The sequence below is a fragment of the Pseudonaja textilis genome, chromosome 3 (genome assembly GCF_049901715.1).
Source record: "Pseudonaja textilis isolate UNSWEBS1 chromosome 3, rPseTex1.2, whole genome shotgun sequence".
Taxonomy (NCBI): domain Eukaryota; kingdom Metazoa; phylum Chordata; class Lepidosauria; order Squamata; family Elapidae; genus Pseudonaja; species Pseudonaja textilis.
In genome coordinates this window covers 186,861,592-186,888,709 of record NC_141992.1, presented here as the reverse complement: position 1 = coordinate 186,888,709, position 27,118 = coordinate 186,861,592, and the positions used below count along the sequence as shown (strand labels likewise).

General features: G+C 41.6%; 3 protein-coding genes across 27 annotated transcripts in view; 2 read left to right on the top strand and 1 right to left on the bottom strand.

Annotated features, from left to right (window-relative positions):
* MTSS1 (MTSS I-BAR domain containing 1) overlaps window positions 1–4,032 on the top strand; it is a 155,122-nt gene extending 151,090 nt beyond the window's left edge. For all 23 annotated transcript variants that reach the window (XM_087931698.1, XM_087931696.1, XM_087931689.1 and 20 more), the window contains one exon: window positions 614–4,032. In XM_087931698.1, coding sequence (XP_087787824.1) covers window positions 614–1,302 — 689 coding nt within the window. In that variant the 3' untranslated portion in view covers window positions 1,303–4,032. The remainder of the gene's footprint in view (window positions 1–613) is intronic.
* Window positions 4,033–5,287: 1,255 nt separating this feature from the next.
* On the bottom strand, window positions 5,288–12,821 carry NDUFB9 (NADH:ubiquinone oxidoreductase subunit B9). Its single transcript, XM_087931702.1, has 4 exons — window positions 12,687–12,821; window positions 9,891–10,083; window positions 8,145–8,258; window positions 5,288–5,653 (listed from the first exon to the last, which is right to left on the bottom strand). The coding sequence occupies exons 1-4, from the start codon at window positions 12,770–12,772 to the stop codon at window positions 5,522–5,524; spliced, it is 525 nt and encodes a 174-aa protein (XP_087787828.1). The 5' UTR covers window positions 12,773–12,821; the 3' UTR covers window positions 5,288–5,521.
* Window positions 12,822–12,916: 95 nt separating this feature from the next.
* TATDN1 (TatD DNase domain containing 1) lies at window positions 12,917–26,690 on the top strand. 3 transcript variants are annotated; one of them, XM_087931699.1, is made up of 12 exons: window positions 12,917–13,034; window positions 16,669–16,734; window positions 18,504–18,553; window positions 18,710–18,773; window positions 20,052–20,195; window positions 20,283–20,325; window positions 20,510–20,595; window positions 20,687–20,727; window positions 22,486–22,562; window positions 23,485–23,555; window positions 25,734–25,860; window positions 26,546–26,690. In XM_087931699.1, the coding sequence occupies exons 2-12, from the start codon at window positions 16,695–16,697 to the stop codon at window positions 26,646–26,648; spliced, it is 846 nt and encodes a 281-aa protein (XP_087787825.1). In that variant the 5' UTR covers window positions 12,917–13,034; window positions 16,669–16,694; the 3' UTR covers window positions 26,649–26,690. The 3 variants fall into 3 exon arrangements, with proteins under 3 accessions (XP_087787825.1, XP_087787826.1, XP_026559433.1); XM_026703648.2 differs by lacking the exon at window positions 12,917–13,034 and adding an exon at window positions 14,293–14,425; XM_087931700.1 differs by lacking the exons at window positions 12,917–13,034; window positions 20,052–20,195 and adding an exon at window positions 14,292–14,425.
* Window positions 26,691–27,118: the final 428 nt, after the last annotated feature.

The following is a 27,118-nucleotide window of genomic DNA, read 5'->3' as shown; positions in this document are numbered from 1 at the left end:
GCACGTGTGACCCTCCCTTACCCTCTGCACATGCACGTGTGACCTCCCAGTGCTCTGCGCATGTGCGCGCCACTCACCTCTGCCTGTGTGCGTGACCCCACCCACCCGTGCATGTGTGCATTACTCCCCCGCACTGCACACCTCCACGCATGCGCGTATGACCCCCGTGTCCCGCCGCAAGAAAAAACAATATATTTATTGCTGACTAGAAACCCATAAGATTCCTACGTGGATTTTTGTGTGTGTGTGTAAAACAGGAAAAAATAAATTTAGGGTTTTGTGGAATCGACAGAATAGATTATAGAAAGAAGAAGAATCCCTCTGTAACTTTAAGAGATAAATGTTAATTCCAACTACTGTAATGAAAATCAGAATTTCTTATCTACTTTATTATGTTTTCCTTTATTCCTTTCTTGCACTTTTAATCTTTCGTTGATTTCTTTTCCTTTGATCCTTCTTACTGTATATCAGTTTTTAATCTTCCTTTTAAAAAGTTTTAGTAAACATCGTATCCAAGAAAAAAAGGGAAGCGTAGATTTAAAACATTCACTGGAGATTGCCAAGTTACTCCTGAAGATTTGCTGTTCTGACTCCCCCTTTTGTGACTTCCTAGTTTCAGATTACGACTACTTTTCTGTGAGTGGCGATCAAGACACCGAGCAGCAAGAATTCGACAAGTCTTCAACTATTCCGAGGAACAGCGACATCAGCCAGTCCTTCCGTCGCATGTTCCATGCCAAGCGTCCGGCTTCCACTGCGGGCCTCCCAACCACCCTTGGCCCTGTGATCGTCACACCAGGTGTGGCCACCATCCGACGGACGCCTTCCACCAAACCAGCGGTAAGGCGTGGGACCATTGGCGCGGGACCGATTCCCATTAAGACCCCCGTGATTCCCGTTAAGACTCCGTCTGTGCCAGACGTGCCGGTGGGGCTTCCTGGTTTCCCGAGCGGGGCAGAAGAAAGCTCCGAGCAAAGTCCCGAGGCTGGAGGGGGCAGCACCCCCACTGTGTGTACCTCCTCGTGGAGTGGGCAAGCACCCACCAGCCTTCCCCCCGTCGTCAGTCAGAAGCCAAGCAGCACAGAGGATCAGAGGCCGGCGGCGGCTGAAAACGAGAGAGAGGAGAACGAAAGAGAAGACGTCAGCATCACCGCTCCTCCATGCCAGCCCACTGTGCTCCATACAGGTGGGCAGAACCCAGCGGAGGCCCCGCAGGGCGAAGACATGCTGAATGCCATCCGCAGGGGCGTTAAGCTGAGGAAGACCACCACGAACGATCGCTCGGCACCCCGTATTTCCTAGAGGCTGAATCACTGCTCAAGTTGAGTTGAAAAAGAGAGACCGACCTACCTGATGATATCATCTTTTGTGTCTGGGTCCATTATTGTACAATCAAGATTTTTTTTCTAGTGGAGACAGCTGGCAGCGGTCTCTAAAACGGGGAGGGGAGGTTAGAATTGGCCAAGTGAAATTCTTTAAAGGAACATCTTCCTTGACTATTGATGATGATGATGATGATTTTCTTCCTAAAGCTGGCTGATTATATTTTCCTCTGCACATTTTTCAAATTCTCAGTTCCTCCTTTTTTTTCCCCCTCCCCCACCCCCCCCAAAGGTGCCAAAATCCCATTTAACCTTTTAATAACTCTTTGTAAAGTGTATTCATTCACAAAAAGGACAGTTATAAGAAATGTTTAAGTAGTTAAATTTTAGCAAGGGCTGGGAAGGAGGAGTCCCGTGATAACGCAGTTCTCCTTCTTGGATGGTTTTATTGAGCACCTTGTCTGTCATAGTGGGAGTCTCAGATCGGGTGTTCGTTTCCCTGTACAAAGTTCCTAGCAAGAACACACAACTCCTTCACTGAAATACAGCTGAGCCGTTCTCCTGCCCCAAAAGCAGGAAACGGAAGCTGATTAAAGCAATATATAATGGGAAGACAGAAAAGAGAGAACGGCTGTATTTGGTTAATTTTTAGGGATTAGGAAGAGGGGGGGGCTTAATTTCTTGCACAAAAATGTAGCCTAGGGGGATAGTTTCATTGTAAATGCGTCCAAATAAGCCATAATGAATCACAGTGTTCATTTTAAGTAAGGTGTTTCAAAGACTTGGGTACTGCCTGCTAGGTATTTTTTTTCCTAAGTTGGCCCTGTGAAAAGGACTGTGTTAAAAAAGATTTCTTGCCTCTGTATGCTTTCATTTCCAGTCACCGTAAAACCCTCGTTATCAGTTTTGTACCATCTTGGCAACAGGCTTAAACTTTGCATTCCTCTCTTCACCTTGTTGTTCCTTGAAAGAAGTAAACAGAACACAACACAAAGCAAGACACTGTGAAGGCAGAAGGGTGTCTACGTTGTTAAAATAATAATAAAGAGCAAAAAATTTAAAAGAAAACCAGGGAGCTCTTAATTATAACTTTATACCTTTTAGTGGCTGCGCCCAGCAGGCTGGGTAGGCAAATAAATGGAAAAACCTTCCCCAGGACTTTTGACACAACAACTCATAGACGGATGGGCAACTAACTGGGAACTCCAGTAAAACTGCAAATGTTACTTTTAAGGGGGCGGGGGGGATTGTTTATCCAAAAGGGCAGTTTGGGTACAAAATTTGGGGACTGGGAAGGGACGGGAATGCTCTTAGGTTTTATTTATTATAGCGGGAGGGATATTCACAACTAGTTTCCTTTTTAATCTTCCCCTCCCCACAATTATTGGGGAAGGGGGAGCATTGTTGATACATTTATAAATAAGGTTTTCCTTTTCTTAACATGAGCATTGCCGTGGTATTTTCTGTTTCATGGGGTCAGTAGAAATGTGCATAACTCAGGCACCACTCCTCCCTCCTGGTCTTTTTCAGTTTCGTGGTTTTCTGTTTTGTTTTGTTTTTTTAAAAAAAGCATTCTGCAGTCTAACTGGATACCGTCTGCCTTATTTCTACATGGGCGATGCTAGCAGAATTCTTGACTTCAGAGGGGTGTGTTTGCAGTCGCAGCGATGCGCCCCACTCATCGTGGAAGGAGCTGGGTTGTGAGTGCATGCACGCACACAGTCTCCTCCGCCATGGACACTCGGGAGATTCGTATTGGCTGCCATCTTGCCTACGTAAACTACTACTTCTTATGCTTTAATTACATAACTGCATTGGATGTGAGATGTATCGTAAACCTGTTTATAGTCACTGTGTTCTATATACATTTACACAGCTGTGGTTGCTTAACACTTTTTCATTATGGCGTCGGAAGCGAAAAGTTCAAAAAAAAAAAAAAAGGCATGATCCAAAAAATAATAAAGCTTTTTTCTTCCTTCGGAAACAAATAAAAATAAAAGCAGTGCTGTCAAACTAGCCCACTTGTCCTGAAAAGGAGCAGATGCTCTCTGCAAATGATGCTCCAAGATTTTGTTTTTCTTACCCACTTGAAAGAGAGAAGAAAAATGGACAAACGAACAAACAAACAAACAAAAAAAAGGGTGCAGGCTGACAAGCTGATTTTTCTAAGCTTTTTTCCTCTTTTTATTTTTTAAAGCTGTTTCTGTTAAGGGGCTCAGGCATGCCCAGCCCCGTTGCTTTCAGTGAAGCTCACGCGGGATATTTTCCGAAAAAAGCATGTTTTAAGAAAACATTTTGGATGAAGCTGTATTTGAGAGTGTAGCCTCCTCCTTTTCAACACCAGAATTAAATCTCAGTTAAAAATTAATAACGATATTGCCAAAATTCAATATTAACATGTGGCAGAAACCACTTTGGATAGTTCTGTTGGTTTGTTTTTTGAGGTTTCTTTTCCTTTTTATCTTTTTTTTTTTTGTTGGTGTTCTTTGCCTATTGTAACAGCAGCGTCACAATGTAAAATGTTTCTAATGGTAAGTTCTCGTGGTTTAGTTTGCTAGTTTGTACCGAGAGTTGAGCTCTCTTTTCCCCATTGAAGTGTTTTCCTTCCGAACTGCTAAAAATAAAAAAAATAGCTGTTAACTGTGCTTCCCTTCTACCTTGTAATGAATGCTTCAAGCCTATATTACAAATAAAAGACCTGCTGGTAAAATCCGCTTTGGGCTGTGTCGTCCTTTGTAAGCCAAGAAAGGATTTGTGTGGCGTAATCTCCCGTGTTGTGGCTTCAAAATGGTCTGCAGATTTGGGAAGTTGTCACCCTATAAATTTAGGGGAATGGGCTGCAATTGATAGAAGTTAAATTTGTAACCCAGACCTACCAAGCCAACCTTGCTTATTCCACGACGTTTTTAAGTAGCAAAGGGCGTCTTTCTGAATCTCATTTCCAATCCCTCAGCTTGCTAGTTTTCCTGATTAAAGTGATTGAGGAAGCAAATGAAAGTTGCCTCAGTTTCCCCACCCACCCCCTTTTAAAAATTTATTACTATCAAGGGGTTTTAGTGTAGGGGTGTTAAACTCGGTATCATTGAGGGCCGCATCAGAATTGTGTTTGACCTCAGGGTGGTGGTGGCGTATTTGAAGTCACTTGTTTGGGGGGGCACCTGTGGTGGCTGGAGCACTCTGCCAGCAAAAAGGGGCTCATGAACTCCGTTTTCGGCCAGGATGGATGGCCTCCTGCCACCAAAAATGGAGGGCCTCCTGAGCTCCGTTTTTGCTGGCAGAGGCACCGCGTGCCAATCCTTCGCTGTTTCCAGGGTGGCCCTGTGGGCCAGATCTAAGCACTCTGTGGGCCTCGAGTTTGACACCCTTGTTTTAGTGGCTCTTGTAGTTTTGAGCTAACAATACCAACTATGAGTGGCTTTGCTTTCATAGCCAGATCAGAGGCACTCCTCAACTTACAACACTTTGTATCCACATTGCAGCGACACTGAAAAAAAAGTGACTTGCGGCCATTTTTCACGCTTGACAACTCACTGTAGCATCCCCATGGTCACATGATCGACATTCAATACACTTGGCAAGTGGTTCATATTTACGATGAGATTGCAGTTTTCCCCGGGATTTATTTCCCAAGTGGCCACAAAACTAGCATCTGTAGTTGAATTACACATTTTCTTCTGAAACTTTTCTTTTCTTGGATTTACCCTTGGTTGGCCTATCGACGGGTCGAAAAGCTCAATGAATCATGCCAGTGGGTGCCACCCATTGGCGGTTGTGACACACATTTTGAGCGACGGAGCTGCAGCAGAGGAATGAAAGAGCCACATGTGGCTCCAGAGCTGCAGGTTGCCGACCCCTGCTCTATACCAACATTGTGGGAGTATCCTTTGATTTTTTTTTTTTCAGAGGTGCCGCACGTCTTGCTGGTCCGAGTGAGATTGCTATATAGTAATGGCCAGGCAGGCAGGTTCATGGCGGTTTGTATCAGGCTTTTATTGGGTTTGCTAGTACAGTAATGCAAAGAGACCAGCTGCAGGAAGCTCACAGACCATTCCGTTGGGTTAGATCGGGGTCCCCAAACTTGATAACTTTTACGACTTGTGGATTGGCTGAGAAATTCTGGGAGTTGAAGTCCACAAGTCTTAAAAATTGCCAAGTTTGGAGACCTCTGGGGTTAGACAGAACTTTTAGAGTGGAGCTTCTTACAACGGGTATCTGCGAGGCTTAGTTACGAAATGCCACCAGAGCGGAGGCAGGTGTCCCTCTTTACGAGCTGGAGGTAAGTCTTCTGTAGTGGGACCTCCGGGTGGGGTTTCTTCCTGAAGTTGCTGGACCTGTCAATGAGAAACAGGGTTAACCCACACCCCAGAACTTAATTTACGACAGTGGTCGCCAACCAGTGGGCCAGGGACAACTGGTGGTCCGTGAGAAAATTTTGGTGGTCCGCAGAGAAATGTCATTCCAAACCACCCCCCAAAGCAATTAATCCAGGCTGCACGAGGACACAAGGCTGCACTGCCCACATGGGCCGCAGAAACACAAGGCTTGCGTCACTTACATTGCGAACAACACGAGGTAATGAGGGAAGGAGGGGAAAGGGCAGAGGGGGGGAACTTGCCCACTCACTCCACAAGCCTGGCCTGGCCACCGGGCTGCTTCTTTCCGCTTCTTTCTTCTGCTTTTGGCTGCATGCAAGGAAAGCAGCAAGTCTCTCTTTCTCTCCCCCAAACTCCGCCAGAAACGAGTCTTTGGGACCGTGCAAGGCATCCTGCTCCAAGAGTCTGTACTGGCATGAAAAAGTCTCACAAAGACTCATTTCTGGCAGAGTTTGAAGGAGAGAAAGAAAGACTGCTGCTGCTGCTGCTGCTTTCCTTGCATGAAGCCAAAAGTCTCTCTCTCCCCCTGAGAACAGAGCTGGAGACGGCATCCTGTGATCCCAAATAAAGAACGATCGATCGGTAGGAAAATGGGGTGGGGGATTTTCCCAGGGTCTCTGGTCCGCGGGATTTAAAATTATGACTTTGGTGGTCCCTGAAGTCCAAAAGGTTGGCGACCCCTGATTTAGGACACGTCTTAAGCAGCATTTCCGCATTACAGGTAGTCCTCAACTTACGACCACACAGTTCATCTAGTGACCGTTCAAAGTTACAACGTCATGTAAAAAAAAAAATGACACGACCATTTTTCACACCCACAACCGATGCAGCACCTCCATGGTCACATGATCAAAAATCAGACAATTGGCAACTGACTTATGCTTTATGACGGTTGCAATGTCCCAAGATCACATGATTCCCTTTTTGGCAACCTTCTGACCAGCAAAAAAAAATCAACCAGATTCACTGAACAACCAGTGTTATTCACTACCCAAGCGTTACTAACTTAACAACTGCAGTGAGGGATTCACGTAACACCGATGACATAAAATGGGGCAAAACTCATTTGACAATTGTTTTGCTTAGCAGCAGAAAATTTGGGACTCAACTGTGATTGTAAATTGAGGACTATCTGTAATAAAAAGAAGCTTACAGCAGCACATCTACAGGATTTTCTCATTTGTTTGGTGTGTGTGTGTGTGTGGTTTTGTAAGGCAGTCGCAAGAGGGGAGGGGAGAAGAGACTTCAATGGAAGTATTTTTAACGTCAACCGTCCCTTTCAAACATGAAAAGCCTTTAATACTGCCCTTTATGGCAATTCATAAACTTAATGCACCCTGAATCCAGTTTTTAAAAACCATCAACGGTAAGTGTCCCTATAATCTGGAAATGGGCTGTTTTAAGACGTTTTGAGTGTTCTGATTAAAAGTTCATTTCCAATTTCAGCCAGCAACAGATCTAGAAAAAAAATAGTGATATTTTCTATAAAAAGTGTGCCCCGCCCCCGCCCCCCAACACTCCATCCATTTAAAAGCCTCTTTGGAGATTCAGGGACGAACAGAAAAGAATAAGAGCTGTTCTAAGTTGGGAGAAATGGCTCCAAATGGACAGAGGCGGAATGAATGCATCTAACGCTAAACCAGCTCAACTGATCAAGTTCACTTCGATGTATCTTTGGGATTTTAGGGATCTCACGTGCTTCAGTGCTATGGGCAAAAACATCCCTCAGAATAGATAATGGGCATTAAAACATGTCACACCGTGTTCTAAACTTCCCAAGCAGCCATGTGATCCCAGCAAAAAATTGTGCTTCAGTTAAGAAACCAAAGTATGTCATTGTATGATTATCATCATGCAAGTACATTATTTTCCTGAGCTTCTGTGGCTATAGGAGCCTCAGAAAAGCCTGGTTCTCTTGAGGAGAAAGAGACATACAAACAGGAGGGAGGGAGGGAGGGAAGAAGGAAGGAAGGAAGGAAGGGAGGGAGAGAAAGGAAAAGGAAGGAAGGAAGGAGAGAGAGAAAGAGAAAGAAAGAAAAAGAAAGAAAAAAGAAAAGGAAGGAAGGAAGGAAGGAAGGAAGGAAAGAAAGAAAAAGAAAAAGAAAAAGAAAAAGAAAAGAAAGAAAGAAAGAGAAGTTGATAGCATGCCGAATATTAAGCTCCTTTGGGAAACAACCATTCTGGTGAGGCTTTTAAGAGGCAAAAAGTGCTTTGCTTTTCTCCTCTCAGGTACCCATTTCACTCCTTAGCTGTCCACTCTGAAAAAAGAGTCAAGGCTTCTGGCTCCCTCACAAGCTCAGGAAGCGGGGGGCGCTAAACAGAAGGTGACAAGCCATGAGGCCACATTTTAAGACCCATATCCCAAAGTATCACCCCATGGATTTGTGACTTGCTTCAAAATTATTTCATGGAAAAGCAGTCGTAAAATATAGTCTGTCTGATAACCAACCTCCTTGTCCCAACTTTCCAGGCGCAGCTTCTTCCATTGTTCTCTCTTAGCAAAGTAGTCTGGGTACATTGCTTTCTCTGATGGGTGCCACATTTCTAGGATCCATTCAGGTGACTACAGGGTGGAAGCATAAACAAAAGGTTATTCACTGCGTCTTCAAAGGGATAACAGTCTTCTTCTTGTTCTTTCATGTAATTTATTTTGTATCTTCTCCATCTAATAATAGCTAGATTGTGGTTGTTGATCTGTTTAAACCAATGTTTCTCAACCTCAGCAACTTTTAAAATGTGTGGACTTCAACTCCCAGAACTTTTCGGCCAATATGCTGGCTGAAGAATTCTGGGGATTGAAGTCCATACATCTTAAAGTTACTGACGTTGGGAAACACTGTTTAAAATCAAAATGATGAGATTCCAAAGATACTATTTCCTGCATTGGAAGACTTAATTCCAGAAAATTACTGGATTATCTTGGTAAGGCAGAATCAGGGCATTTGATATATATAAAGAGCGATGTGTGTGTCAAACAAAAAAACTGGAGGCTCACACAGGCATATCTATGGTTTGGTGGGGAAAAAACCCAATGGCAATATAATAATGCAATAGTAAAACCACCAAAAATAAAGATAAGGTAGAAACAACCTATGAGGAGTCTCAGAACAGTTTTATCTTCAAAATTTCCTGAGAAACCAACCATGGGGGTTGATCCAGCCTGATCTCACAGGAAGGTTGCTGTTTCAAAAAGTTGGGTGCTGCTACAGGAATGTAGTGGCTCTTTTAGCCTCCCAAAAAGTGTGGATGGGATCAAGGAATGGTAGAAGGCACATTTTAATGGCGGGATGATTGGCAAGCCTCAGAAACCGAATGCCTCAAATAATTAGATCCTTCCCTAGCAACCATTCAGTGCATAAAACACCGCCCAGCCATGTGGAGAGCGTACTATCTTCAGATCACTATGTGTGGCTCAAACTGCTGCCTCTGGATGTCTAAAGCACTAGTTACAAACATTGCTGAATACACAAACTGTCCTGTGAACTTCTCCAGGACTGTAACAACAACTTTCCAGAGGAGGGGTGTCAAACTCAAGGCCCGCGGGCCGGATCAGGCTTAGATCTGGTCCGCAAGGCTGCCTTGGAAACAGCAAAGGCCCACGGAGCTCTGTTTTCGCTGGGAGAGGGTTACAGGAGGCTGTTGCAGCCAAAAACGGCACTCGGGAGCCCGTTTTAGCTGCCAGAGCACTTGGGCCACCACAGGCATCCCAACACAAGAGACGTCGAGCTAGCCACGCCCCCCCTGGCCACATCCCCCTGCCCCCCCGCACAGTCAAACACATCCCTGATGCAGCCCTCAATGAAGTCAAGTTTGACACCCCTGTTCTAGAACCTTCTGTTCCCTCACATCCCCTGCTATTAAGTCTCTTCAAACTGGAGGTCAAGCGGAAGTGTTCCTCCAAGCAAAGCATGCCCTGCCCCCGAGCTTTCTCCTGTGTCTTTAAGGTCTTGCGAAGGCAGATAGAGGCTGGTCACTGATGCTGGCCACTCATTAATGTGAGACCTGGACGGCTTCCCTGTGGCCTTCATTCATGGATTCTTCCTCAGAACTAGACGAATAATGCTGCATTTGATGGGGAATCTCCTTCTACTCACTAATGAAAAGTTCCTGAAACCTCTTGGGGTTCAGAAGGCCAATATTCTGCAACCTATCAAGGAACTGATTATTTGTAACGCCGGCCATGTCACCTCCTGACCTTAAAGCACTCGTATCTCTCATAGCTTGTGCCACCTGGAGAGTCAGGAAAGATGTACGGCTGAGGATGTTGCTTTTCCCAAAATTCTTCTTCAGCAGCCATCAACAGCTTAGTTGCTTTAACCATGTCTTTCTCATCCTTATGCTCATCAAATCTTGCTCTCAGCAGACAGGCATGGTATCTATAACGATCCCTGAGAATATTAAAGATAGTATTTATTCCAAGAACGGAAAACCATAGTTATCTTTAGAACTGACAAATACTTCGTATTTTCCTTAACGAGTGGGGGATTTTATTCCTTGTTTCTGCTTCTGGTGTTGACAAGGGTACACCAGCTCAGTTTTCTTGATAAGAATTAAAGAGCTGGAAGGGACCTTGGAGGTCTTCTAGTCCAATCATCTGCCCAAGGCAGGGGTCCTTATGCCATTTCAGACAAATGGCCGTCCAATCTTTTCTTAAAAACCTCCACAACTCCCCAAAGGCACTACTGAACGGTTCCACTACTAAGAGTTCTCGCTGCGTTCTGGTTTCAAGGTTGGCTCTCCCTCTGACAAGCTTCCACCCATGGCTTCTTGTCCTGTCCTGTCCCCTGACGTTTTGGAGAATAAATGGACCCCCCCCCACTTCCCTTTGACAGCCCTTCAAATATTGGAAGACTGCTATCATGTCAAGAGTATGGAAGAGGCTTGCCACGGATTTCTTCAAAGCTGGCTGGCTAACTTTGGGCGAGTCACTCAAGCCCAACACATTTCAAAGGGTTGTTCTTGCGGGGAATAACTAAAAGTGGGATAAAAATATAGCAAGAATAGAATAGAATTGATAGAATAGAATTCTTTTATTGGCCAAGTGTGACTGGGCACACAAGAAATCTGTCTTAGTGCAAATGCTCTTTCTATACATAAAAGAAAAGATACATTCGTCGAGAGTCAAAAATCATTAGGTACAAAACTTAATATATAATAAGCAATCAAATCATATTAGGAAACAGTCCATGTAAATCATAAGGATACAAGCGACAAAGTTACAGTCATACAATCACAAGTGGGAGGGGATAAGTGATAAGGAATGATGAGAAGATTAATAGTAATAGCAGTGCAGACACTCCTTAAAAACTTGTTAAGTGGAAAAATTGTGTTGAATGGCCACTAGAGGGCCCTAATAGTCAAATATTGCACTATAGTGAATCAAGTTACATGATTTGTACCCAGCTGTAATCAATCCATTAATTACATTCCATTTTAAATAGATTATATATCCAATTATAGGATTTTTTCCCACTGGAACTTTGTAGCTGGGGATCAGAGTCACTTTTGATGAGACAGCCAGCATATAAATTTAATAAATTTTATGCAAGGCTGAAATGACTATGATACTTATTTCTGAAGCTAAATTCTTGTTTTTCTTCATAGAAAAAAAAATGCAACCTCCTACCTCACCCCATCATCCTAATTTGCCCATTCCAATATATATATTTGCATATTAATATGTTGAGCCCAACAACAAGAACCAGACATAATATGCAAGTGTGGCTGGCCATTTAACACTTAATAAACAAATGTGGCTCATCTGACAGTATTTTTACTAATATCCCAATGAGGATAACAGGCCTTTATTATTATTTTTAACTGCCACATTTCAAAGTATTTCTAGCAGGACTACCCAATTCTGCAACAGCTTTTTTCCCTATGCCATCCATCTGGTAAACTCTCAAGATTTGTTCTTCTCACCATGTACATGAATACATCCAGACTATACTGTGTTGTGTCACAGATGCGGGTATATGCATAATTTTATATTTATTTTGTCATGTTTATGTAGTGTATATTGGAGGTAGTGACCCTCTGAGAGCAGTATGCAACGAAATTTCATTTTAACGTATGCCAATTAGGGTACATTCAAAGTGACAATAAAGTTTCTATTCTACTCTATTCTGTTTTCTATTCTATTCAATATTCTATTCTAATCTAATCTATATTCTATTCTTATTCTATTCTATTTTCTATATTTTCTTTTCTTTCTATATTCTATTCTATATTCTTTTCTATTCTATATTTTATTCTATATTTTCTTTTCTTTCTATATTCTATTCTATTCTATATTCTATTCTTTTCTATTCTATATTTTATTCTATTCTATTATATATTTTATTTTATTCTATATTCTATTCTATATTTTATTCTATTCTATTTTCTTTTCTTTTCTATATTTTATTCTATATTTTATTTTATTCTATATTCTGTTCTACATTTTACTCTATTCTACATTCTAATCTATTCTATATTCTTTTCTATTCTATATTCTATTCTTATTCTATATTTTATTCTATACTATATTCTATTCTATATTCTATTCCTATCCTTACTCTTGCCAAGCTGTATTTCCTGCATGAATCCCACTGCCACGTCCATCCCTACCTCCTCTGCCCTGGCAATCTGCCTTATCCAGCAAAGAAGCAAGGCTCTATCCCAGCCATGGCTTCGCCTGCGGGATGCCCGATCCCAGCCCTCACCCAACCTTTCTGACCGAGCCCCCAGAGCTGCCCTGCTAACAGAGGCCACCGACTCGAGGATTGACTCAGGCGTAGGATCCGCGCAAGAAACGCGCAACGGAGGGAAACGCGCAGAGGCTCCGGTAAACCGAAGGAGAAACGCTCTTCGGACCTTGGAAATCGTCCGCCAGGTTAAATAGACTACAAGCGCTCAGACACACCGAGGGTTGGGGATCCGCCCGCAAACCAGGAGGGAGCGGAGGCTCGTTAAGGAGCTGCGGAAGGGGCCGGAGGGGCCAGGGACTCACCGATAGATACACCAGGACTCGAGGTGCCGCATGGCTCGCTTGTAGAGCCGCAGCACCTTCTGCCGATGCGACAGGTAGCCCGCCATCTTGACTGCGCCCCGGTCGACTTTCAGGCCGGGGAGGGTGTTTGTGCGAGGGAGACAGCTTGAACCGCAGGGGCTGACGGGAAGCTCACGGCCTCTAGAGAGAGAGAAAGAAGTCAAGAGTGATACGCCGCCATCGATGCATCCGTCACGGGTTCCTGCGACCTGCGCGTCGATACCGGAAGAGCCCGATCGAAGGCTGGGGAGAGAAGGTCTCAGCAAGGGCGCCTCTTTATAACCCTCGGGAATCTATAACGGTTTTTCTGTAAAGCATAATTCTCAATTTCCTATCTCTACGAGTAATCTTCTCCTCCTCCTCCTCCTCCTGGGTAGGATATGACGTTATCCGCTAGATATGGACTCATAGAGATAATAATTAGAGGGACCGCTCTGCCGGCATGTAGAGAGCCCAGCGGGAGTAGAATATTTAAGTTATGGAAGATTAATATTACAATATATTTAAATCTACCGGTAGTATAGCATAGCATTGCATATAGTATAGTGCAGTATAGTACAGTAATATAATAGTGTATAGTATAGTAGTGCATAATATAGTGTGTAGTGTGTAGTCTAGCTCAGGGGTCTGCAACCTTGGCAACAATAAGGCTGGAAGACTTCAACTCCCAGAATTCCCCAGCCAGCAAAGCTACTGTACTATACTGTACTGTACAGCAAGGGCCTGCAAACTTGGCAACTGTTTGAGGCTTGTGGACTTCGACTCCCTGAATTCCTCAGCCAGCAAAAACGAGGCTCCACCAGGCTTAAAGTTGCCAAGGTTGGAGACCCCTGGTCTAGCCTACTCTAGTCTAAGTGTACCAGGGGTCTCCAATCTTAGCAACTTTAAGATTTGTGGACTTCAACTTCGTTTTTGCCGGCTGAGGAATTCCGGGAGTCGAAGTCCATAAGCCTCAAGCAGTTGCCAAGGTTGCAGACCCTTTCTGTATAGTACAATACAGTAGAGTGAATTAAATTGTAATGTAATGTCATTTTGCTTCACCTTTTTGTGAACGCATTTTGTGTGCCGTGAGGTGTGGGCTTGAGGTGTGTCTGCAAGATCAGAATTATATATATATTATATAAATATAATACATATTCCTTGTATGTCCAATCACATTTGGCCAATAAAGAATTGCATTGCATTGCATTGCATTGCATTCTATTCTATTCTATTCTATTCTATTCTATTCTATTCTGATAAATATAACATTAGGATAGGATTGTACACACACACACACATGGGCCAATACAAACGGAGCGGCCCATGCAGAAGGCCAGGAGGAAAAGAGGGTGCTGTGAGTCTGCTGTTATGAAACGAGACTGACTTGACACCGATAGCTATTTCTTTTTATTTATTTATTTTGCTTTTGCATTGAGGCTTGGTGCGCTGTGCAAAACCAACTCGTTGGAATCCCGGCGGCAAGAACGCCACCGAGCACCAGAAGGCGGGCACTTCCTTCCCTGGAACGTTTCGTTTCCGGACGTTTTGTTTCCTTCAGGGGAGCGAGGGGGATTGGGTGGTGAGACAGCCGCCAGATCCCGAGGCAGCCGGAAGTGAGGGGCGGTGCTTTAACGGCTCTTCCTCTGCCTCTTTGGAGCGAGCGTGAAAGGTGCGCGCGGGTTCTGCCGTTGTCGTCATGAGTCGCTTCAAGTTCATTGGTGAGAGCGGTTGCCCTAGCAACAAGGGGTCAGCGCGGCGTCCAGGGGCAGCCCTGGGGCAGAATACGGGGTTGGGTGTCTGTGGGAATGAGTCCCTGAGGGAAGCCCTTGGAGCTCGCTTCCCTCTTGATGGTCCCAGCTTGGTCTATGGAGATTCTCAGTCATCCTGGTCATGGTTGTCCCAACCATGACTTTTTTTCAGGAGGCAACTGGACTTTCTGTTTTGTTTTGTTTTCTTTTGAAGACGTTTCGCTTCTCATCCAAGAAGCCTCTTCAGCTCTGACTGGATGGTGGGGAATTGGAAGGATTTATATTCCTTGCAGACAGCTGGTCATCTGCATCCTTTTAGAGCAGGGCCCCCAAACTTGGCAACTTTAAGACTTGTGGACTTAAAAGTTGCCAAGTTTGGAGACCTCTGTTTTGGAGCAGGGGTCTCCAACCTTGGCCACTTTAAGGCTTGTGGACTTCAACTCCCAGAATTCCTCAGCCAGCAAAGCAGTGTAAAGCTGGCTGAGGAATGCTGGGAGTTGAAGTCCACAAGTCTTAAAGTGGCCACGGTTGGAGAGCTCTGTTTAGAGGGTCCTTGAAGCACTTGGAGGTTTATCTGTGTCCTCAGGGTCACCTGAGTAATGCTTCTGGTTCCTGTAGTCTGCAATTTCTTTTCCCCCTCTGGAAATCCATTCCTACTCCCACACCATTCAAAGGGAGCTCATCCGGAATTGTATAGCTAAACCTGTAGACCTGTATACTGCACGAGTCAAAAAGAGGGCTGTGAAAATACCTACAGACCCCTCACATCCTGGACATAAATTGTTTCAACTTCTACCCTCAAAATGATGCTATAAGGCTCTGCACACCGGAACAACTAGACACGGGCAGTTTTCCCCCAAATGCCATCACTCTGCCAAACAATTCCCACAAAATGCTCAAACTGTTTACTATTTACGAGGACGACACAACGTGCAATAAGTTCACATGGTGCAATAGGATTGTGTGTGTGTTAGTAGGATTCAATGGGTTAGGGATTTTCTGTCTTTCACTGTGAAGTTGTATTGTGTTGCAGGGGAAGTGCACAAAGGGAGACTCAGCCAAACTCATTGTGCACATATTCTACTCTGACAATAAAGGTTTGAATTGAATTGAACTAAGACTATATCACTATTCTTCTTGTCATCCTTCCTATTACTTATCTCCTCCCACTTATGATATAACCATGTTGCTTGTATCCTTACGATTTATATTGTTTCCTAGTATGATTTGATTGCTTATTAGTAACCTATGACTATCACCCAGTGTTGTATCTTATGATTCTGGATGAATGTATTTTTTTTCCTTTTATATAGCATAATATGCACCAAAGACAAATTCCTGGTGTGTCTAATCATACTTGGTCAATAAACAATTCTAATTCTAAACATCTGTAGAGCTTCTCAGTCATCCAGGTCATGGTTGTCCCAAAGGTGCTTTTTTGGGGGGCTACTGGATTTTCTAGTTTTTCTTTGCAGACTACAGGAACCAGGAGCACTCCTCGGGACACACATAAACCTCCAAGTGGCCTCAACTACACTTTAAAAAGGATGCAAACGACCAGCTGTCTGCAAGGAAAATAAATCTTTCCATTCCCCACCATCCAGTCAGAGCTGAAAAAGCTTTTTGGATGAGAAGCGAAATGTCTTCAAAGAAAAACCAGAAAGTCCAGTTGCCTCCTGAAAAAAGCACCTTTGGGTCCCAGCTTGGATTTTGGGGGCTGCCTTCATACAATCTGCTGGTTTTGGTTTAGGGAATGCATGTTAGTTCTGGGTTGGCACAACTCCTTGAACCACATCTGCCTGCAAACGAAATGGTTTGCATATGCGTGCATACACACACACACACACACACACACACACACACACACACAAAAGCATTAATCAAGGTGAGCTTGTCATGGGAGCTTCATTACCTGGAAGCTTTCAAAAAGAGACTGGACTGCCATCTGCCAGAAATGGGTCTCTCCTGCTTGACAGGTGGGGTGGGAGGTTGGACCTTTGACCTTTTTTTTTTTTTCTGAACCTGTTGAAGGGCATCGTAGGAATTGAGCTAATAGGATTTTAATGAAGTGTCTCTTCTGTCAACGTGGAGCTGCAGTGAGGGATGCTTTGAGAAGATGCTGAAAACAAAGATTATATTTGCTGCAGGGAGCAAAATTATATACCTGTGCTTAACCTGATTAGTAGCTAATTATTGCTTTTTCTTTTAACTAGATATTGGTGTTAACTTAACCGATCCTATGTTCAGAGGTATATACAGGGGCACCCAAAAACATAAAGGTAAAGTTTTTTATTGGTTTATTCCCAACACCAGATGTTGGGGTATATAGATGCATAATAATAACTATAAGTAGACCTTTTCATGCTGTATTTTCTCTGGACCCTGAAGAGGAAAGAAACCTAAAATGGAGGCCTCCATGTATTTTGTTTGATGTTCGTTCACTTGATCACTGAAGAGAAACCACTTTCGGTACAACTGCTTTTTCAACAGCTTTCCATTTTTCCAAGCTTCATGGTCTTCTCCATTGAGTGATTATACGTCCAAAATATTTAAGTGTTAGCTTTTGAATTAGTGCCTCCAGAGAATAGTGTTGTTTTATTTCATGAATTCAATCAGGCTGTCCAAACCTGGGAACTTTAGGACTTGTGGACTTCAAGTCACAGAATTCTCCAGCCAACATGTGGAGGGTTGAAGTCCACACGTCTTAAAGATGTCAAGCTTGGACACATCTGAACTGAATGATTGAAGGTTGGACACTCCTGAACTAAATCATGAATTTCTAAGTATTCATAACTATTTTTGTGGCATATACCACAATTCAGGGGCATCCATTTTGCTTTGTTCAGCATTCCTTGTGATCCTGGTGTTACAGCTATGTAACTCAGCTGGGGAAAGCACAGCTTTGATTAAAATATACCTTTATTGTCAGTGTAATTTCTCTCTGTTTTGGTCTACCTTCTCTCAAGTAACAAGAATATCTATTTCATGTCTAAGGTCAACATTGTTCTGAATTTTTGAGCATGGGAAGATAAATTCTGTTAATACAGACAATTCTTAATTTACTACACCGTTTATTTAACAATTGTTTGAAGTTATGATGGCACTGAAAAAAAAAGCCTTATGACCAGTTATCACATTTAAAACCAATGCAGTGTCCCCATAGTCACATTATCAAAATCTGATGCTTGGCAACGAGCTTGTACAGGTAGTCCTCAACTTACAACCACAATTGAGCCCAAAATTTATGTTGTTAAGTGAGAAATTTAAGTGAGTTTTGCCCCATTTTGTGACTTTGCTTGCCACATTTGTTAAGTGAATCACTGCAGTTGATAAGTCAGTAACACGGTTGTTAACTAAATCTGGCTTCCCTATTGACTTTGCTTGTCACATGACTCTGGGACACTGCAACTGTCATAAATGTGAGGCAGTTGTCAAGCATCTGAATGTAAATCACATGACCCTGGGTATGCTACAATGGTCATAAGTGTGAAAAATGGTCACAAGTCACTTTTTTCAGTGCTTTGTAACTTCGAAAGGTCACTAAACTTACTGTTGTAAGTTCAGGGCTATGATATCTGTATTCACAACAATTGCAACACCCCAGGATCATGTGATCACAATTTGTGGTTTTCCCAAGGGGTTCCCAATAAGGAAAGTCAATGGAGGAAGCTGGGGTTGCTCGTTATTTCAAATACTGTCCCAAATCCTCATCAGTCACTGCTAGCTGTGATCCCATCATTTTGGAGAAGACTGTTCCTTTGAAATTCTGTTGGAAAATATATCAGTGCTCCACATATATGGCATTTGTACACAGCAATATTTTTCTTGTCAAAAAGTTGAAAAGAGGAATGCTGGATTCAGGTTTACAATTTAATTAAGATGGCATAAGATGATTGCAATGTTTATTGTTACGAAGCTTTGAACAACAATACCTCCCCCAGCAAATAGAAATTGTGAATGTAAGTTTGAGCATCACTGCGTTTGAAAAATACGGGTTTTAACTTTAACATATTTATATATGTATGTGTGTGTGTGTGTGTATTTGCAGATGATTTCTTGGATGTAATAGACAGAGCAATCAAAATTGGAGTTCAAAAGGTAACTTGGGAATTAAATGTTTTTAGATGTGTTCTTTCTTATTGTCTGAACTGCCCATTTTTCCTTGCTGTTGACTTTCAATTTATGTCCCTCCCAAAGCATATTAAACTTGGTGTTGGGAAACTAGCATTTACATGGTTTTTTTCTTTATTTCAGCTCATCATCACAGGTGGTAATTTACAAGACAGCAAAGATGCCTTGCAGCTGGCCCAAACCAATGGTATTTCTTTCGTCGTGTGTCACCCTCAAGCGGAATGCTTGAATTATCCCACACTTGTATTTACTTAAAAAGGAAGCAAAACTTTTCCTCCACCTGCAAATTAGGAAAGTTGTTTATCTTGCCCTCACTGAGAAAAGAATATGTGGGGGATCCAGTGGTCACATGATGAAAGCAAAAGCTTGACACGGGAGGAAAGAAATCGGGAGATAGGAAGTACAGGTAGTCCTTGACTTACAACCATTTGTTTAGTGACCGTTCAAAGTTAAAACGACGCTGAAAAAAATGATCTATGACTGGTTTTTCACACTTAACAATCAGTACAGCATTCCCATGATCAAAATTTGGACGCTTGGCAACTGGCACATACTTAGGACGGTTGCAGTGTCCCAGGGTCATGTGACCTTCTGACAAGCAAAATTAATGGGGACGCCAGATTCACTTAATGACTGTGTTACCAATTTAACAATTGCAGTGATTCACTTAACAAGTGTGGCAAGAAAAGTCATACAATGGGGCAAAACTCACTTAATAAATTTCTCACTTAGCAGCAAAAATTCTGGGCTTAATTTTGGTCGTATGTCGAGGACTACCTGTACATGTATGTATTTGTGTTGCATGCTTGTATGTGGGGAGTTTCTCCAGGAAATGTTTGAGAAGCAGCTGACAATTGTTACCTCAGGCACTAGCCACAGAGAAAAAGATTCTCTAACTGGCTTTAAAACAAGAATGAATCTGTTTCAATTCTTATGCTTTTGTTTACAAATCCTTGCAGACAGGGAATAGTAGCTTTTTTTACAAATACAATCGCTAGCAAAAAACATAATCAACATTCACGATCCAAGAGAATGCAGGTAGTCCTTGAGTTAACAATAGTTCGTTTAGTCACCATTCAAAGTTAATGACAGCACTGAAAAAAGTGACTTATGAGCATTTTTCACACTTACACTCACATCTTTTGCTCCATTGCAGCATCCCCACGGTCACGGTATTTACATTCGCAGGTTCATATTTATGGCATTTGTAGTATCCCAGAGTCACATGATCACATCTTGCAAACTTCTGAGAAGAAAGTCAGTGGGGAAGCCAGTGTCCCCTCACAACCATGTTATTAACTTAACAACTGCAGTGTTTCACTTCACTGTGGCAAGAAAAGTTGTAAAATGCGGCAAAATGAATGTTTCTCTTAGCAACAGAAATTATGATCGTAAGTCCAGGACTCTCTTGCTTTAATAGAGTCTGCCTCAGTTATATCAACACTTTCCTGTGGTCTGATTTCAGAAATGTTTTACAGTACTGTTGGCTGCCATCCCACTCGCTGTGGGGAATTCAGTCAGGGTAATCCTGACCGGTACTTAGAAGAGTTACAAGATTTAGCAGAGAAGAACAAAGGGAAGGTTGTCGCAATTGGGGAGTGTGGCTTGGGTAGGTATTAACCCCTTGGCATAAGTGCATTGTTTTTTCATGGCAGTTTTTTGAAGGCCTCTTCACTGTCTGTTTTCCCCTTCCCAGACTTCGACAGATTAGAATTCTGCCCCAAAGACATTCAACTCAAGTAAGCAATGTACTTATTGTTTCAAATATGTTTTACTGGCCATCCTGTCTTTTAAACTTCTGTTATACTGTTCTATAGGGATTTGTTTTTCAGTGTTGCCTTGCTTCTCGTCCAGAATCTTATTGAGAAGCTGTAAATACTATGGATTCAATGATTGATCAATACAATTTTTATTTTCTTTCAGGTATTTTGAAAAACAGTTTGATCTATCTGAGCAAACCAAATTGCCAATGTTTTTGCACTGCAGGAATTCACACCCAGAATTCCTAGGTGAGTTTTGTTAGAAAACTAGAAGAACAAATGTGTACGTTTGAGGGAACAAAAATTCTTAAGATTCTAAAATCAAATTCTTTTTTTCCAGATATAATGAGGCGAAATAGAGAGAGGTGTACAGGAGGAGTGGTAGGTGCAATGCAGCTATAATGTTTTTCAACACTTTTTTGTGATTTAAAGTCTATTGCTATATTTCCATCACAGATAGGTTAGACATTTCTCTCTGTGTTTGCATTCTTCAACCAAACCTTCCCTTGTAAAACACTAGAGGAATTGTATTTCGGATCTAGCATCAAGCCAAGTTTTTCTTTCAGTTATTGGTATTTTGTAATTCTTTTTGAATTGGGATTTCTGTGATCTGAATCTTTTTATTTTAAATTTGGCAAGTGTCCTTCCATGTCCTGGTCAACCTTAGGCCTTGCTAGCCGTGTTTAGAAGTTGAACTTGGATAGACTGGGGTACCTGAATCTGGTAGGGTAGCACAAAGAATGACACAGCTGTGAAAAAGGGAACAGCCACATCTTCCTAGGTGGAATTGCTAAATTTTTCCTCACATTTTTCATGCATGCACAGCTGCCAGATGGCATCCAGAAAGATCAACAGAAATAATTAGAGGGAATTGTATGACTGAGTACAGGTAATCTTCAGCTTATGACCGCTCCTTTAGTGACATTCAAAGTTATGACACACTTCCTCAGGGATACTTACATTCTGAAGTTTTAATGGCCATCCCTTCTCCCTATAGTCACATGACTGCATTTCAGGTGCTCAGCAACCTAGTCATGTGATCAGCATTTCCAGGTTTCAGCCCGAAGCAAACAATTGGTTTACTTAACTCCTACCACAAACAAAGTCATTAAAATCTGATCAGGTTACAGGGGCAACTCACTTTATGACTGTGATTGGCAGACTTCCATCATGGTCCTTTATTGAGGATTGTCCGCGTTAACATACATTTACCTTTTGTCTTATGATATATATATATATATTATTCAGCTTTGTTCGGGTATTTTCCACATTAACGTGGGAAAATACTCGAACAAAGCTGAATACCATTCATGTAAGTACCCGTGGGTATTTGTATGTGGATCTTTGGTTATTCGGGTTTTCTCCCACGTAAAATTGGAAGTATCTTGGCAACGTTTCGACGAAATCTCATTCGTCATCTTCAGGCTTGTGTCTTCGGCTTTGTGCTTCTTGGAGTAATGTGAGCTTGCAGCTGCTTCTTCCTTTTAAGTGCTAGTGGGGGTGTGACTTGATTGGGTGGGTGGGTGTTCTGATTGGTTGGGGGTTTGGTTGTGTTCTGATTGGCTGGGGGTGTGTTCTGTTCAGGTGGGGGCTTGGTTTTGCTCAGGTTAGTCTTAGTTGTCATACCGCAGCCGTACCGCAGCTGCATCACTACCCGCTTCAAACCCCTCCGACCCATACATGAAGTGAACGGACGCCCACCATGAAGATGTGGCACAACCACAAACGCGAAGCCAAACAACAGGATCACAGCTCACCAGCTCAAATCCCCCGGCAACGAAGACTAACCTGAGCACAACCAAGCCCCCACCTGAACAGAACACCCCCCCAACCAATCAGAACACAGCCAAACCCCCAACCAATGAGAACACACCCCCAGCCAATCAGAACACAGCCAAGCCCCCACCCAATCAAGTCACACCCCCACTAGCAGTTAAAAGAAGCAGCTGCAAGCTCACATTACTCCAAGAAGCACAAAGCTGAAGACACAAGTCTGAAGATGACAAATGAAGTTTCGTCGAAATGTCACCTAGATACTTCCAATTTTACACGGGAGAAAACCTGAATAACCAAAGATCTGTATGTATGTATATATGTATATATGTATATGTATATGTATGCTTCTACTTATTTTTATAGGTTCACTCTTTTGATGGTACCAAAGAAGAAGCGGCAGCTCTAATAGATCTGGATCTTTATATAGGGATTAATGGTTGGTAAGTTATTTTAAACATTAACTCTTCCCTCAAGCATTCATTTTTAGTTTGGTAGGTATTGTGACTTTTTAAAAAATAAAAAGATCATTAACCATGTCGTGAAGAGATGGGCAATTCTGGCAACTTTACGACCTGTGGACTTCAACTCCCAGAATTCCTGAGCCAAATGGCTCAGGAATTCTGGGAGTTGAAGTCCACGGGTAAAGTTGCCAGAGTTGCTCACCCGGAAATAGTTTGTCTTGCCAGAGACATGAAAAATATAAGCTCCTTATTTTTTGAAGCCTGAAACAGGAAACATCAACAAAAGATGCTCGTAGGCAAGCAGTCCTGTATTGATGGGCCACATTAACTTCCGAAACCACTGCAATTATGTTACACTCATAACTAAGAATAAAAATAATTAAGTCAGTAATATACAACAATCTAAATCTCAGTCAGTTATACTACTAGTCTTAACTCACTTAAGTTAATTCTCAGATAAGTTATCCAGTTCAAGAGCTTGGGAAGTCCTCCTATTCACCAAAGGTTCAGAAATCATTTTGAATACAAAGTCACCCACCTTTATCTCAATCCTACCTTACAAAATACAGAAAATGAAAAGAGTGAACAGGATATAAAACTATGCCACATTTAGCTTTAGAAGCCCTAGAGCTTCTACGTATCCAGAGATGCAATAGAATTCAACTTTAATTAAATTTAAATTTCAGGCATTGAAATTTAAAGCTCTCCCAGTTTTTAATTCGAAAAAAAACCAGCCTAATGTCAATGGGTTAGAAGCACAATATTGGAGCATTCCAATATTTTTGTTCAAAAACCAAAAACTTATTTGTTGAATTTTGGGAGAAACTTCTTTTTTATGAACTCCCCAACAATAGGAAGTGATAGACAACTTCATCTAACAAACGTCTACAATTATTTCCAGTTCTCTGAAAACTGAAGCCAACCTAGAAACGGTGAAGTCAATTCCCAGTGAAAGGTTAATGATAGAAACAGGTAAGCCACTTGGCTTTCATTAATTTATCATTTAAAAAACTTTTAGATCAGAGATATATTTGGGTTGTAATCTTGAGTGTGCATCCAAATCACAGGCCAGTTGCAAAGTTATCTTTAGTATGTATATAGAGATTCTCCAGGTCATGGTTGTCCTAAGCAGAGGTAGTATTTAGCAGGTTCTGACCAGTTCTAGAGAACCGGTAGCAGAAATTTTGAATAGTTTGGAGAACCGGCAAATACCACCTCTGGTTGGAGATTTTAACAGTGTCCTTCCCTTGAGACACCCACCAAGCCACACCCACAGAACCAGTAGTAAAAAAAAAAAAATTGAATCTCACCACTGGTCCCAAGGATACTTTTCCAAAAGGCAACTGGACTCTCTTGGGTTTTTTCTTTGAAAACATTTCACCTGTCATCCAAGAAGCTTCTTGGGTAAGAATGGGAGAAGCTTTTTGGATAAGAAGCAAAACTTAAAAAAAAAAACACCAAAAAGTTCAGTTGCCTTTTGGAAAAGCACCTTTGGGTTAGCTTACCATGATTATCCAGAGAGCTAATTCATTTATAAAAAAAGGGGAAATGCCCTTAAAAAATGTCAGTCCTTTGGTCATATTTAGCCATGTACAAAACATAGATTCAGGAATAAAATATTCCAAAGAAACCTGGAATTTTCCATTCCTGTTCTGATCATGCCATTCTGGGGACAGTTCGGTGGATTTCTGGAAGTAAGTCTGGTGAATAAAGATATGCCCCAGACAAAAATAGCATGATGCATAGAAGAAACTCCAAACTGTTGTGCTCCCAAGCCTGCATTTTGCCAGATCCTTGTCAAATATTGGATTATACCTTTTTCTCTATTATCAGCAAAATCCAGGCTGATACCCTTTGGCGGTATTAGGCCCATAACTTTCATAATCCTAAATAAGGCTGAAGTTGAGGATTGCATTGCCAAGGTTTCTGGAAAGTACCATCTTGGGGGAGGCAAGTGGCAAAACCTGTCTCATCCTGCAAGAACAGTAAGTTCTTGTTTCCGTTTTGTGATGTAAATGTGTGAGGGCAGAGTTTGCCCCATGACATCACCATTCTTGTTTTGACAGCAATCTATGAAGGCTGCTTTTGAGGAAGAGCATCAGACGTGGTGACCCTTACATGCCACTCATTCTTTCCTCAAAGTAGATGAAACAAAAGGTTTATTGGCTTCATAATGATCTGGTAGGATGTAATTCTTTCCATCAATCAACTTGCAATGCGCAGCCCTTCTTACATATGACTGTAAGCTGGGTAAGAGCAGAAAAATACATCAAACTTTGTGCTCGATAATCCCAGAGACTATTTATGTAATACATTTTAAATGAATATGCTGATGGAGCAAGCTTAACCAAATAGAGTGCCTTATTATTTACTTTTTGTTGTAGTGACAGCAAATTCTAAAGACTGTTCCAAAAGGGCTGGGTAGTAAGACAAGTTTCGGTGGCAGCTTGTTAACGAAATATTTCAACCATCTTCAGTATCAGTTACCAAAATCAGATATAGTAAAAGCTTAGTTTAATGAGCTTCAGATAAAATAGCACATTTTCCTTTGGATGTCACCAAGTTGAGAATTTATATCCTTCCCCATCCCCCAAATGGTTCATTAAGTGGAGGAGTGCAGTGTCTTTGGAATAATTGTACTGATGTTGCTGTTTTATATTCAGTCTGTCCTTGCAGCTACTAGTAAAAGCCACTTGTATACAGGTAATCCTCAACTTACAACTAACAATTCATTTAATGACCATTCAAATGGATGCAGTGTCCTGGGGTTACATGATCACCTTTTGTGACCTGACAAGCAAAGTGGCCACACCCACTTCACCGTGTTAGTAACAACTGCAGTGTTTCAATTAACAGGAAAAGTTGTAAAATGGAGCAAAACTCACTTAACAAATGTCTTGCTTATCAACAGAAACATTAGGCTCAATTGTGGTCGTAAATCCAGGACTACCTGTATTTACCACCTGTAACAATTTTTAAAAAATCAAAATGAGAATTTTTGATTTATTTACAAAGTGCCATGTGAAAGTATATACTGTTATGTATATGGAGGACATGAGACAAGCAGGGAATGTAAGACGCAAGTGTTCATGTTTCTGAAATTAGTTATAAAACTTACTAGTTTGGTTTTTTTAATTATTCTCCGATTAGATGCTCCCTGGTGTGGCGTGAAAAACACTCACGCAGGCTCAAAATTTGTAAAAACCACATTTCCAACCAAAAAGAAATGGGAAGCGGGACACTGCCTAAAGGACAGAAATGAACTTTGCCATATAATGTAAGTACTGTTTGTTGTTCCTGTCAGAGATTCAGTCCAGCAGAGATTAGTCATGATTAAGTCCCCTTGAAGCTGATCTAATGAGTTAGGCATGACAGGCTCAAATTACAAAGCTTTAAATGTGACATGATGGCATCTAAGTCTATCTAGGTCGCAGCAAAAGAATATAATACTTTATAAAACATATTTCTGAACTTCCGTCTCTTCAGTGCAACATAACATGAGATTTATTTTGTTGATATCTAGATGCCATCTATTTTTGCAATTTAACAGCAGCGAACAAGATGGCACTGAGAAGTATTAATCTGCTATTGTATCAATCCCACAAATTCGGGCTAACCTTAATTGCTTCAAACGGCTTGATAAAACATGCTTTTAAATTAACCACTATTACCCACCATTCCAGGCTTCCATGATAAAAACTGGTCAGTCATAACCAAACTTCCAGCCCTTTCCCAATCATAAGAAGACCACCAAGAAGAATACAAATTAGGGTAGATTCGTTGCTGTTTCGTTAGATCATCATTTAGTGTGGCATTTAGTGAATGCAACTCCAAAACTGCTATTTTTTTAAAAAAAATCACAAATATGGCTTACATATCTTTCATGCAATTTTATCAAAAGTTGTCATGAATTCCTATAAATTATTCTTTTTTCTGTAACATTTCTGTTTGTTTCATTGTAGCCAGATACTGGAAATACTAGCAACAGTTCGTGAAGAGGAGCCATTAGAACTGGCCAATATTTTGTATAACAACACTATTAAAACTTTCTTTCCAGATATGTAAATCCAGTTAATTCTATTCATAAAATAAAATAATCTAAGTCTACTCCCTAATTCTGAAATCATTATTTAAAAGTATGTTTGCCATACAGGATGGCATAGTTAAAAATGTGTGTGTGGAAATCCTCACCTTTATTGTGAACTTTCTGATATTTTAGAAATGTTTTTCCTTCCCGGTAATCAGATAATCAGGTAATTGTGCAACCGCACAATAACCAGACTTCTGCTCAAAAAAGTTATAACAGAGTTCCATAAATAAATGTATTTCCTTCATTTCCCAATGTTACGTTTTCTTCTATAAATACTAGAAGGAATGGTATCTTTTAAGGAAACCTAAGCTTTCATTTTTAGCTGTCAAGCCTAGAAATGATAATGTGTTGTTAACAGAGCATTTTAAATTTTTGTCCAGGATTGAAATGAAGAGGGATTTAAACATCCCTCTTTATATGGCATTCAATTCTTATCTTAAAAGCC

Coding starts and splice junctions, on each gene's coding strand:
- NDUFB9 (XM_087931702.1), bottom strand. CDS start 12,772: ATGGCGGGCTACCTGTCGCATCGGCAGAAGGTGCTGCGGCTCTACAAG. Junction 10,084..12,686: donor GAGTCCTGGTGTATCTATCG/GTGAGTCCCTGG, acceptor TAATATTCTCAG/GGATCGTTATAGATACCATG. Junction 5,654..8,144: donor TGGAAAGTTGGGACAAGGAG/GTTGGTTATCAG, acceptor TCTCATTGACAG/GTCCAGCAACTTCAGGAAGA.
- TATDN1 (XM_026703648.2), top strand. CDS start 14,404: ATGAGTCGCTTCAAGTTCATTG. Junction 18,774..20,051: donor GCAGCTGGCCCAAACCAATG/GTATTTCTTTCG, acceptor GTCTGATTTCAG/AAATGTTTTACAGTACTGTT. Junction 25,861..26,545: donor AATGAACTTTGCCATATAAT/GTAAGTACTGTT, acceptor GTTTCATTGTAG/CCAGATACTGGAAATACTAG.